The sequence below is a fragment of the Harpia harpyja genome, chromosome Z (assembly GCF_026419915.1).
Source record: "Harpia harpyja isolate bHarHar1 chromosome Z, bHarHar1 primary haplotype, whole genome shotgun sequence".
Taxonomy (NCBI): Eukaryota; Metazoa; Chordata; class Aves; order Accipitriformes; family Accipitridae; genus Harpia; species Harpia harpyja.
Genome location: NC_068969.1, coordinates 85,747,509 through 85,761,607, shown reverse-complemented (window position 1 = coordinate 85,761,607; position 14,099 = coordinate 85,747,509). Strand labels below are relative to the sequence as shown.

Here is a 14,099-nt window from a genome sequence, read left to right as displayed (position 1 = left end):
CTATACATAGTGCTGTTTTGACCTTTGGGGAATTTTAGCAATTTATTATCATTGCCCTCTGGATTTCACTCAGCATTCACTAAGAAAACTTATCAGAATATGTTCCTTTTGGGCCACAGAAAGTCAAGTATGGGTTTCAACTTAGTACTTTCAGTAAAATAAAAAAGCTGTATTAAAAGAGATTATATTCCTCCCTTTTCCCATTCATATTGTCATGCCTTTGTGTTCATTGTTGCCATTCAAATTTTTAGTCTTGGTCCCTACATCCTCACTGGAACTATTACAACTCATAAAAAGCCATGATGGTTTTCAGATGTCTGATGCTATGGTTTTCATCACCTCAACCCTCAAAGGTTTATTCAGCTTCATTTTCATAATCACACAGCACTGTGTGAAAACTTGCCTTTTCTTCTGCAGGTCAGTCTGGGAAATTCATTTACCGACAGGATCTGAATTGCTGTTGAAATGTCATGCGACTTCATGTTCTCAGATGTGGATTTCAATTCCTGACTTTGCTGCCAGAACCACTGAGTGCTGATTTTTATGGTGCAGTGTTCCTTTGTTATATCACCGTGAAGTTGTAACAGACAGATGATGAATATGCTTTAGAAATGACCTTTTGCTTAAAGGAAAAAAAAGACAGTGCTGTGCATGAATGTGTTACGATAGTTGTGTACAGGGACTACTGGATAGTAGGGGATGGTATATGTTTTACAAAAGGTAGGGAGAAAATGAGGGCTATTCTGTAACAGCGTGAATGGTCGGTACTGCAAGCTTGGAAGAAATAACATTTCAGACGCTGGTGCAGACCTTCCTTATGGAAGTATGTCAGGATGCCTGGCAGAGCAACATGATTAATTTGCATGGGTAGATTGCACTGAGGTTGTGCAACAGCTTGATGTCCACTAGTAAAATCATGGAAATAAAGAAGGATGGCTTCTAATACACATCCTTGCTGATAGATACTTGATCCTTCTAATACAGATCCTTGCTGATGACCACAAGCATTCCATGACTCTGCTTTCAGTATCACAAGCGAAAATGTTTCCCTGTTTGGGTTCTTCTATTTATTTATGATATGTGTACCGTATGTATGTATGGTATGTGTATTTATGGTATGATTTATCACAGATTAAGTAGTGGCAACTCAGTCCTCTGCTACATGTAATTAGCTTTCATTCATATGTAGTAAGTCTGCTTACTGTAGTTTCCATATCTACCTTTATTGTGACATAAACGTCACCTTTAGCGGTGACATCAAAATATAGAAGTCTAAATTTCTAGGAAAAGCCCTCTGATTTTGGCTGCTAATTTTGCTAAAGCTTGAGCCTGTCTTTCTGAGGTACTGAGAGCTCAAAGGTAGAAGCAATCAGAGAAATGCAGCACCTGAGAAAATTAGAGCCAGAATGTTTCAAGCTGAGCCACAAATGAACGGGGAAGTAAAATTTAAAACCCTCTCCAGTAAGGCTAGCTCTGGGGAAGTCTAAAATTGCTCCTTCTGTTCTTTACTTCCTTATGATTATTTCCGGATCTCCTTCACTAATTTTTCAGATTATACTATATGCTGGCATGCTTTATTCAAAGTAATTCTTCCTTCTTTTCTATTATTTCATCAGTTTTGTTTTAAATGTTGTCCCTGGTTTTTGTTTTTTGCTTTTTAGTTATGTTGATCTGTATACAAAAGTACAAACAATAGTTTGGTTATTACTGGAACAGGAAGATACTCACTCTAAAACTGGACTTTCTCTTTCTGCATTATTTCAGGGCAGTTGGTTTACTGTCAGTAATAGAAGGTATTTTGTACATGTCAGGCACTGCCATGTGCAAAGTGAAAGAATTAGCAGCAGTAAGTGTTCATACCTAATCCATTCTGAAGCGAACTTTAATTTACCTACCCTGAGATTTCCAGTACCTCACACTGAGTTCCAGGCATCTGCTGGTCTTGAGGTTAAAGAACTTGGACAATAAGTATCCTCAAAAAAGTATGCAAAGTAGAGTTGAAACAAAATCGGGGTTAGCGATCTTGCAAACTAGATCAGGTGTTAGTGCAGGCAGTTAAAAAAGTCTGCTTGTGCATGTTTATGAAGCTCTCCCACATGTGAGAAGCCAACTGCAATTGATTTTTATTATTCAGAGGCAGAGTTTCAATGTGAATTTGCTGTAAAAATGCTGTCTCATCAGGCTATCTAAGACTGCCTGCAAGCTACAGATCGTGAAAGCCTTACGGGTGAAGTTGTAGAAATATTTTATTTCTCTTCATTGCCACAGGTCAGTGGTTCATATTCCATGTGTGTGCACGGGTTGTTTTAATCAGGATTTTCCTTGTTTCTAGTGGTAGCCTCATGTCTGGTTTTAGTTTTGCTGATTTTTAGCTGCGATGGGTTTTGAAGGCTAGCATGGCTCTAATCCACCTCAGCAGGAGAAGGTGGTTGTTGCAAGTTCTGATGCAATACTACTTTTGTTTCAGATCCACCTGAGAAAATGTTGCAGATCTTCCCAATGCTGCTGCTGGAAACACAGCTCTCCATGGTTTCAGGTGAGAGCGAAACTGCCTTTCAATTCCACCAGCAGAACCAATGCAGCAAATACCGCTACGCCCTCAGTGCGTGGGCTTCAGCACCTCCAATGACACTTGCACCAATAGCCAGTGATGTCTGGAGCTGCTGCTTTGCAACGTTTCACAGAAGGCACTGTGTACGAATTGAGCACAGGACAGATGCCTGTCACTTTCCACAGCCAGGCTTCTTTAAAGCATAGTGTATTGGCAGCTGAGGCGTCCAGCATCATCAGGCACAGCTATGAGAGGGAGGGTGACCAAAGCAACCTAAGCCAATTGTAAAGTAGAGCAACCTCAGTTGCATATAGAGGCAGAGTGAAGTAAAAACACATGTATTCCCCTGGCCACACCTGTAGCAGGAGCAGCTTGGCCAAAACCCAGAAGGGGCTTAGTGCTTTCTCATATTATTTTTTCCCTCATCACGGTTGTATTAAAGTGAATAAACAAACATTGCTAAGAGAAATTGAAGCCTTCCCTGTAAGTATTTCACAAACACATGAAATAAAAGGGATGCATAAACAGTTGCATGAACTTCTCTTTTGAATGTCATTATGAATACTTCCAAGTGCTTCTGAACTAAATCTACCAATATATGGTACATCCAATATAGAAAGTAGTAAGAAGGTATGTTGAATGATATATCATAAATAACTCTCCTTTATCAATTACACTTCAAAATGGTAAACTTTTCATAACAGTATGAATTTCAGATTTGGTGAATGGCTAAAAAGATTACTTTAATATACTTTCTGTAATAACTGCTGCATGTATCTGAGAAGATGCATTGGATCAAATGATACTCACATGGTCCCAGGCTTGTGGAAGACTGTAATTGCTACACAGCAATGCTTCCATGTTACACCTGCTTATCCAATGCAGCTCTGTTTCACAGGGGTTACACTGGATTTTCTCTTTGTGAAGGATGATGAAATTAGATTTACTATTTCCATAATTAACTGTTGCTTTTACTAGAATATTAGGACATATATGTCCTAAGTTTCATAGTTTCATACGCAGTGCTCCCTGCGTATTCACTGACTCAGCCTTAAGTTATTTCTAAAATGTAAAAAAACCCCTTGCTTGTTTTGTCCTTGTCTTTCAGACTCTGTAATCTATACAGAATATAGATGATTCACTATAAATATGACTGACATAGTAAAAATGCTAGTGTGAGTAGGAAAAAAACCGCGTAAAACTTTTAGTCAAACCAGTAACTATATGGCTGACTACGTGACACCTTTTTGCCCAAATGTAAGGAAAATCAGAACGTATTTTAATACAAAAAAACTGTTTTCTTTTCCTGCTGTAGCTTTATTTACAGTTGAAGTTCCCCAACAGCTGTACATTGTGGAGTATGAGAGCAATGTCACCATGGAATGCAGATTCCCTGTGAACGGCTCATTAAACCTAGGACTCCTGACTGTTGTTTGGGAGCAAAAAAGGCAGGGCCAGTCGAAATCAAAAGAGGTGTACACGCTCCGCAATGGGAAGGCTTTCTCTCTATCCCAACATCATGATTACATAGGAAGAGCAGCACTTCTGCACAGTGAACTGAAATTAGGACGAGCTCTCCTTCAGATCACCAGGGTGAAGATCACAGATGCGGGATCATATCTTTGTCTCATTGACTACCAGGGCGTGGACTACAAGTACATTACTTTGGAAGTAAAAGGTTAGTGGCTGAGTTGAATGTAAGTATATATTCATTGAGATGTCTCTACTAAATTCCTACAGGCTTGTAGAAATTGAGTAATTTGGAGGAATTTGTTGCTAATTCTCTCACCAGGACCTGGTGCTCAGCCTCCAGGTGAACCAAAGCAGTTGTCTTGGTGCTGGCTGGTCTTTGCTTCAACAGCCAGCTGAGTTTCTCCAGGAGCAGCCTGGGCCAGAGAGGGGGAGCTAATGCTCCTCCTCTGCCCTTCATCCCTCTTCCTTCTTCCCACACCCTCTTCTGCAGTGTCCCCACCTCTCATTTGACCCCCTGCCCTGTTGGGCCACCTCTGGCCACTCCCAAAAGTTTCCCAGAGGTGCTTTAATTTACTTAGGAGCCCTGCTGCAACGACCCAAGTGGCTGGGAATTCTCCAAGTGACGGCAGCTGCCAGAGCAAGGAAGTGTGATTCTTCTGTGTTCATCGAAGCCAAATAGACATTAGTAATAAAGGCATACATTATTGGATAGCATGATAGATCAGTCCTTTGAAAGGCCTCTGGTGTTTCCCACTAACTGCAGTATGTCTGTGTGATATAAGGCAGCATTCATTTCCCACCCAGGCATTTAAATAACGAGCTTTGTCAAATACAAAAATAGATACAGCCATTTTTAAGACCCACATTGGTTCCTCTGAACTGTCCTTACAGAAATTCTAAGTTCATTTTGTTCTAATATGATGAAGATATCACGCTTGTTTATAAGCTCTGATAAAACAAACATTAAAAACAGCCTTTTTCTTGAAGCGGCATATTCAAAAAGTGAAAATAGAGTCCCATGAGACTTCACTTGTTTCCTCTGTATTGATAGATTATAAATTCAGTGTCAACTGCTGCCTTGTATAAAGTAGCGGAGTAAGTTCTGTCACTGTAGGCATGAGAAGATTGAGTAATGAATATTGAATTGTTCAACAAAACACCCTTCATTATTTCAAATAAGTGTTCCTCAGGTACAGCCATAGACAAAATATGGCATTAAAGAGAAGAAGGGAAAGTGAAGTGGGAAGATTACTATTGTTACATAAAGTAATTTCACTCAACTTCTTCTTATGCAGCATCTTACAAAAGAATAAACACACAAGTAATGAGAAAACCAGGTGAAGACAAGTTTGTTTTTATGTGCCAGTCAGAAGGCTTTCCTTTGGCAGAGGTTTTCTGGCAAAATGAGAAGAACTTCAATCTCAGTGGATCTGCAAATACCACCTATACGCTGACCACAGATGGTCTTTACAATGTCACCAGCATCCTGACGTTCAAACCAAGTATGAGTGAGAATTACAGCTGCGTGTTCTGGAATAAAGAACTGAATGGAGAAACTTCAGCTCACATTTCCACTTTAGGTTCGTATCACCTTGGACTTGCACAAGACAGAGAGTATTTCTACATACATCATGTCCTATGATCCATCACTGGAATTTGGTTCTAGAAAACAGTGTAATATTGGTGCTCTGGAGAAGAAACAAGTCAGCATTATTTATGCCTTTGAAGCCTCAGCTAGCTTGCAGTCCAACAAACCAGTCTGCTATTTTTCTGTATATTTTAATTTCAGGATAGTTCCCATTATTTGGCTGCCAGTACAGAGGAAATTCTTTAATCTGCATGGGTGTCTTCCCTGATCTAGACTTCTAATTAATTGTTCTTCAGATGGGATACAGATAAATTGCAGTAGTGCTTACTCAAATGCCATACAAATGAGAGATTTGACTCATTTTTTGTAAAGCTTCTTATAGTAATATCGCAGAATAAAGTATTCATAAAATAAGTGTAAAACACTATGCTGATAAATTTTAAGAATCTTTTGTTCAGTCAGAGCAAGACTTTGGAGAATCAGCACTGATAACTTCATAAATGATGCCTGTTTTGTAAGTTATAAATTTACTTTCTTTTCATGTTTTTGACAGCTTTAATGAGTACACAGTATAGTGGACAAAAATCCCTGATCTTATTTATTGTCCCCACATGTGTGATGGTAGCTGTCCTTCCCTCTGCACTAATAATCTTTAAAAAGAGAAAATCATTCAAGAATGGGCAACCCAGAAAAGGTACATTTTACTTCAGATAGTGGATCTTTTCACTTATTCTTTATTTTTTCTGTGAATGATCTTTTGGAAATTTTAGTGACTTTAGGCATGCTTGTGTGACTTTGGTCACATTTTATTTCTAGATGAGCTCTGTTCTAAAATGAAATCTTGGATCATTTGAGTTGGGTTTTATTTTCCTCACCTTGTTACTTACATGAGACAAGGTATATGGGAAGATACATTTATTTATCTGACCAGCTGCTATTCTGTAAAGAACACAAACAAGCTTTGGCTTGGGTAAGGAGGGCTGTAAAAACATAGTTTGAATAGTGTTTTTCTTCATGGCTAAAAAGACAGTGTAGCTATGGTTTATGACACAGAATTTTTATTTTCGATCTCCATTAAGGCTCTATAACTAACATGGTATGCTGTACTGGACTATTACGAATAGTGTTTCTTTCCTTGTTTGTAAGTGCAACAGTGGAAAAGTAATAAAGCAAACAGGCTATTATTCTAGTCTTTTCTTGCCTATGAATAGACTCCAGTAAACTCAGACAAATGTATTTATTTTCATGAAATGAAGGTCTTGCTATTAAGGACTTCAGAATTTTGTTCAAAATTTGTAAAAGAGAAGAAGTGTGGAGAAGTTTATGAATTTGGTATGAGTTAATAATAAACTTAAAGCTCAGTTTAATCTAAAAGTTTGTTGAATTGTATTGCTTCTTTCAAATCTAGAAATGCTTAAGCTAAATTTGTATATATTTACTTTAACAGAGAGGAAAAGAAAACTGAACCCTAACCTGAAAGATGACAACAGTAAGTCATAGGGTTTTCTATATTTATGCTTACAGCTTTTTCTTGCTTACAGCTAAGGTTTTTATAAATCTGTAGATGGCAACTATAATAATGTTACATCAAAATAGGCGCTAGTTTTGAATTTAAATTCAACTTTTCTTCAATTTTCTAAAAATGCAGTATCTAACATTATGACTTTCTCACAGGCAATGTAAAAATTTATAAATGTTTGTTCCCTTTTACTGAGATACAGATAGTCTGCATACAGGGCTTGGTATACATCTCTGCATACTAACTGCAGTTCTAGTAGCCTCAGCTGAGTAGGATACACACAGAAAGCTGGTTGTTCTGGAAGGCATCAAGATTTTTGTGGCAATAGTCTGCTCAGGCCGCAGGTTTTAACAACAAATACAATAATACCTCATTTATCTGGAATATTAGATCATCCACTGAGCCACTTCTCATCTTATGAGTATGTGACTTTTCTAGACATCCTGGAATTTTCACATTGCAGAGGGAAGGTAATGCCTAAAAAAGTATCAGGATGCATATAACTGTCCTGTACTAAAATTGAACTGAAAAAAAGAAATCACCATAGAAAACTATAAAGCAATATTATGAGAAAGCTCTTAAAACACCTACTTATATAAATCAGTTTTGTCACCTATAAATAAAAGTCAGATAGGTTAATGTATTGTCAGGAGAGAGGCTGTGGCCAGTGTTAGGTACGGTGGTATTGGGTTCAGCTGTATTTCCTTGGTGTCCAAGCAGACCCTAACACAGCCTATTGAGGCTAGCCCCGAGGCTGCCTGATGTGCTCCAGGAATATGAATGATTCTCCCCCAAGGAGCAAAACTGAAGCAAAACTGTGATGCAGCTGACCAAGTGGCCTGAAGAAACAATACGTAGCTGTTTCTGGATGCATAGGCAGCTTTGGGCTTTTCCAAGGACAAGATTTACTTGAGAAGCCACCCATGTTTCTCACTGCTAAAAAATCATACATCAGGAAGTCACCAGCTTAAAAAAAACTTTCGTAGGTGAAATGAAAACTAGAGATTGGACAGAAAGGGCATGAATTCACTGATTCCCATGCCACCTTAGACTGTAGTGCTTGCATCTTACCCATAGCTGTCCAATTCACTGCTATCAGTAGATACTACAGTCAAAATGACACTTTCAGAAAAACACTTTCACCTTTCAGAAATCAGCACTTGCTGTAGTCAAAGGCCCCTTCTTATTTTTCACGTGACGGTGTGAAACTTTGGTGGAATTATGCCATGTGCAAGTGAACAGAAGCCCAAGGCAAGCAGCAATCTGGAGGACAGCGTTGGTGCATGCCTGGACACAATTCCAGCGCACGTTGTCTGAGCGCAGCGTGGCTTCCCATGGCTTGGTGTATTACTGTTGTAGATTTTTTTCACTTTGTAGGCCCTAGCCTTGTCTGCGCACTTACTGAAATGAAGAAATTAAAGGAGAGGTAGCTGCTTTTTGTGGTTTTCTTTTACTTCTTCATTTTAATGACTGAAAATCTTTGTGCAGCGTACAGTAAGTCATATGACAAACATTTATATTTCTGCGCATCATATATTTTTAAGCAACACTGGAAAGAACCTTTTTTCCATGATGAGTAGGTAGTTGAAGCATGAAAGCCACAGATAACTTTACCAGAGATCCTTGGAAATGACCCATATGGCCCTGGTTACAGTAACAAGGATTGTTCATGTTATCATGTTAACTTACAGCTCAAGCTGTATCAGCACTGAAGATGTAGGACATTTGACCTCATTGCTGAAGTCCCAGTTCTGCAAACTTTTATTCAGATGCACAGATTTTACTGACAAGCATTCCTGTGGATGCTATCTAACCAGATTTCAGTTCTGTTATTTCATTTATGTGGCTGATTGATAGTCAGTGATAGCTTTGATGTAATAGAAAATTCAGAATTTGGACCACAGATAAAAGAGAGAGAGAGAGGGAGAGAACTCTTCCCTCTGAAAAGATTGCAACAGGATGTCTCTGTAATTAATGGCAGCTTTAAGGAGCCATTGTAACTTCAGCATGGCCCAGAAAAGCTTGCGTACAATGAAGATAGGGCTTTCACTCTTTTACCACTCAGTTGTTAAAATCAGGGTATTTATTTGCTTAAATTATTGCAGATTTTAAAAATAATACTATTCAATTTTCTTTCTTTAAGGAGATGATTTTAACTCTCAAACTGAGGCTTTATACCTGTCGACTGTCACAGCTTCAAGAGACAGTGGGAGTGTGGGTCTGTGAAAAGTATTCATCTCCCATGCTGTAATTTGCACATTTTGTATCTGTTTTTGGGGACTTCAGAGGAAAGTTACAGCACTTTAGCTTTGGGATGAACAGTGAACTCATGGGGATTTATTGGCACTGCAGCAATGGAAAGCTATGCCTCTTCTGAAACCATATCTTGAAGTTACTGAGAATTATGCTGTCATGAAATGTGGTTTACCATTGTGAAGAGGTTATCTGAGTGCCTTTGATACACCTTACTTCTGGACTTACTCAAGGAATTTTTGTTTAAGAATGCCTTTATTAACTGTTCCAGTCTCAGGAATGGTGCTTGGATTCAAACATCTTGTGGGAGTTTGAATGAAAGCTGCATACGCTATCTTATGTCTAAACAGTCATCTTTCAGGTGGAGACATCATTACATGCCTGTATCTCATTTCCAAGCTTTCCAACATATTAAACTGGAAATTTCAACAAGTACCCACCAGCATGGCAATATATGGAAGATATTTCATATAACAAAATCAATAAGAGGTAGAAGTTAAATCAAAGGACAAGACAAAAACAAAATCCCAACACCAACAGTAAATCAACATTATATCACAGAAGAGAATTTTTATGCACGGTCTATGTAAAACTGCATAAGTAAGTCAGGTAAAAAAACATGAACTGTGATACTATACTACGTGACATTAAGAACTTTTACATTTAAACTGATTACTCAACAGAATTTTCTTTAGGAGGAATTTGGAAGCAAAAGTGAAAATGAAGCTCAGCCAGATTTCTCCACTGATTATTTTTAAACAGTAACTTTAACTTTTCTCAAAGGAAAAGATGAGTCTTTTCCATGCCAGGCACTTATCTGTTTTACTTTCTATTACTGGAATGCCTAAAAATGCCTCATTCAACTCTGAATACACTTTGTGCTTGGTGTAGCTTCTACCATGCCAGTTTTGAAAAAACACCCAGCAGGAAAGAGCTTTGCATCTTAGATAGTCATCAGATAGTGAAGCAAGGGCACTGGATAGGATTTGTCATATTATTTTCAAAGAGCATTGGCTCTGGTGAGCTGTGTTTTCTCCTAAGATAGACATAACAAGATTGAAGAAAAGTGTTCACATGGAAACTACTTTTGTCATTACTGTACTCTTGGAAGAGTGCTATCTGTTTCACAGAAATAATCGCATCAGTAATGTTAAGGTTTTCTTCATAGCACTTGCTCTGGATTTAGATGGGAGCTGCTTCTCCAGTGTCACTTTGCAGCTATTTGCACCAGCACGAAGTGGACCTACAGTGCTGCTATGAGACCAGAAAGACAGCATTCACACCCTCTTCTGTTTCACCAGGACAGCTGATTTTAAATAGCAGGGCTGCTGTTGATTTTACCTGTGGAAGAGAAAAATGAATCTCTCTCTGTCATCACCTCTACTTTAATACCTACGTATTGTACCTTTAAATACTCATTTGTAGCCATTGGATTCAGCTGAGACAAATCCGCACTAGGCTTGCTATGTCATTGCTGACATGGCAAATCAGGTAGATGTCAGAGAATCAGAGGCAGCTTCTTGAAGCATTGCTTAGCTTCAGATGCAATAGCAGCTTGGGGACTGACCTGGCTTGCACCATGTAGCAATAGGTTAGGGTCAGTGCATAAGGTCATGCAGTTTCTCCCCATACCAGATTTGTACTCCACTGGGAACTATGAGCCCCTTGTCAGCCACGGTGAAAAATCTAACCTGCTGTGTTCCTGAAAGGACTTCATTTTGCATTTTTCTGTTTCTTTTTTCCTCATAATCATAAAATGGAAGTAATTCAAACTGAATTTATGTGGATGAACACAAATAGTACCTCACAGCCTTTGAAATTAGATTATGGTGATTATCATTGTTCCTTACTGAAATGAAAGTCATCCTGACATTATCTTATGCTGCTGAGTAAATGTTGCCTTGGTGTGGGCAGGAAAGAACAGGTGTGGGCAGCACTTCCCGCTCATTTTACAGGCATAGCAAACACTGTCCTGCTTTCCCTCTTAATGGTCTGTACACCGAAATATTTCACCTGGCATCCCCAGGCAGAGGCAGCTCAGCTTTGCACAACAATCCTATGCCCTATCCACTCCCTTTCATATGAAGGGGGCAATAGTCCTGTTTACTGTAATAACCATAAGAATACCCAGAAATGTATCTTGGTTTACAAGTTTCTATTTTTATCAACTGTCACTGGATACTTATGACCTGCAATCAGAATAAATCAGGATGATTGTCACATCTTAGTGTGTGAAAGTTAGCTAGTCAGCAGCTTGGCCAGTCTATATGTGTCTATGAATTCATGCGTGAATTGTTTTTTACTGCAAACCACCGAGCATATGATACGTGTGTGATACGATGAGTCTCTGTTCTTTCTGCTTCATCTACTGTTTTACACGCTGTTATCCTGGAACAGCTGAAGTAAGAGTTTTCAGATACAGATAAACTGCCTGAAAAATGCTTGAAGGGTTTGGGGTTTGGGGGTTTTTTTTGTTTGTTTGGTTTGGGGTTTTTTTATAAATTTGGAGTTTACAGTGAGTCAATATTATTAGACCAAGAAATATTAAATATTTTTAGATGTAATATAAAGATAAGTTTGTAGGGATTGACTTTAAAACTTACTGACACTCTCAACTGGCATTTTAGAGTGGCATAGTGGATACATTGCATAGGAAGCTTCCATTATCTTTTCTGATATGTACCTCCTCTATTCAGCTCCATATGTTTGTCCAAACTAGGAGAATGTCATAAGCAATAGCATGTTAATCTACTGTATAAAGGTATGGATTCAGTTACAGTTGGTGGAATGTTTGTATGAACAGATGTGCAAAGAATCTACTCACTGATTTATAGTCATCAAAAACATAGTTCACTGAATTTTAACGATGACCATTTTTCACAGGCAAGTATAAAAAAAATAGGTTTTAAGTATTTAATTCTTCTTGTCCAGCTAAGGAACACTACTTTTGCAATCCTCTGACCTGCTTTACTGTGAGTGAGATATTTGCCATTTTAGCACAGGAGCAACTGGCAAGTTGGGTGATGAGTCTTCCTGCTCATTCCTCACTTCTGCTATTTACCATAGATTTTAAGGGCTTGCAGTAGGTTTATCTGGGCTTTTCTACCACAGCAACATTTTTAGTATCTGTGAGTTGCAGTTTGCTCTGTGATTAGGAGCACAGAGGAGAGGAAGATTACCTCTGTTTTGTACCTTATTCACTTTCATACTGGCAACAGCCTAAACCCACTCAATTACTTGATTTCCACTAGCGCAGACGTGGTGGAAAGCAACAGTTAATATCAAGCATGTTAGTATCTTTGGAAAAAGACTGAATTGGAAGAGGAATTTCTAATGGCCAGTTGAAACCTAAGTGTTACAAGACTTATGTCTGCATACCAGAAAACTACCAGCTGATTCTGACCATGGCTAACTGCGAGCAGTTGGAAATGCCTTTTAGAGTTTTGGATTGCCAATGAACAAAATCCTATGCCTTTCTTAAGAAATGGAGCAGTCATCTTTTCTTACAGAATTTCTTCCTTCACCTGACAGAAACATGCTGCTTGCCACCAAAACCAATACATTCCTACTTCACAAAATAGCAAAGGAGAAAAGTTTTACAAAGCATCTCTATAGTGTAAAGAATCACCATTACTGGAACAGATCTAGCTTCAAAGTGGGCTTTTTTTTCTGTGGGGGTGAGGGTCAACTAAGTGACCTCCAGAAGTCCCTTCTAACCCAAAGTAACCTTTGATTGTATTTTTGTTGTTCAAATTAGCTTCTGTATCCTTTGTAATTATCTGACTTTTCTTATACTCTGATGAAAGCATGGCCTGAAAGTATAGCCCCAGATCAATGACTGCCATCTGGTTTGACAAGACATCCTGGTTTTCTTCAGCATGTTGTCAATCGTACCCTGAAATGCTGTTTTATAGCCAGTGCACTGTAGTATTTCATTCAACTTCAATATGCAGTCATACAGTAAAAAGTAGCTGACAGGTTAAGTGCACCATGCGAACATTGTTAGAAGCTGACTTGAAAAAAACATTAATTGAGTTCAGCTCTATTTACTTTTGGGTTTCGTGTTTACTGCCCTTTTTCTGCAGCTGAGGTTTGTTTACTCACAACCCTCTTTCCTTAATGGGCTTTTCCAAGTGAGAAGTGGAATCTCTTTCATGCAAAGTCTGGGTTAGAAACCACTTTACATAAGGAAATAAAACAAACCATACTCAGTAGAAATTTGAAGAGTAGGTGTAAGTGCATTCCTTACATACATATGTTTTTCAAGCAGTGGGGCAAGATGATTACATGAATTTCAGCTGGTGAACACAAGGCTTTCTGCGGTGGGAGTGGGGAATCTACCTAGTCAGAAATGGAGTCCTAATTGCAATGGAAATGTTGCTAGCAAGAAGGTTGCTGTGCTACTGGATGACTGCATTGTTGTATGGAATCCACTTTTTTTTTCAGGTAAGATGATGAACATACTCCTCCCAGATCTAAAACAGACAACTGTCAGTCTTAACAATGCTCCAGCTCAGCAACAGCTATACCAAAATGCTAAATTGACAAACAGTGAAATAACTCTTTCCACCTTGTATTCATGGAGCAGTAAAGTAAAACCTGGCAGAACAAAGAAGCCAGATATCGGTGAAGAGACATATAAACCTGAGAATGTCACTGAGAAAGGAGAAGCTTTTGGTGGGAAAAGGGAACAGGTGGTCAACAACATTTGTTTC

The 14,099-nt window shown here is 38.6% G+C and overlaps 1 protein-coding gene across 1 annotated transcript; it reads left to right on the top strand.

Annotated features, from left to right (window-relative positions):
• The first annotated feature begins 2,470 nt into the window (after window positions 1-2,470).
• On the top strand, window positions 2,471-11,691 carry LOC128137805 (programmed cell death 1 ligand 2-like). The gene is made up of 6 exons (XM_052779001.1): window positions 2,471-2,536; window positions 3,867-4,229; window positions 5,320-5,604; window positions 6,166-6,306; window positions 7,060-7,101; window positions 9,275-11,691. Exons 1-6 carry the CDS (start codon window positions 2,482-2,484, stop codon window positions 9,355-9,357), a joined length of 969 nt encoding a protein of 322 aa, XP_052634961.1. The 5' UTR covers window positions 2,471-2,481; the 3' UTR covers window positions 9,358-11,691.
• Window positions 11,692-14,099: the final 2,408 nt, after the last annotated feature.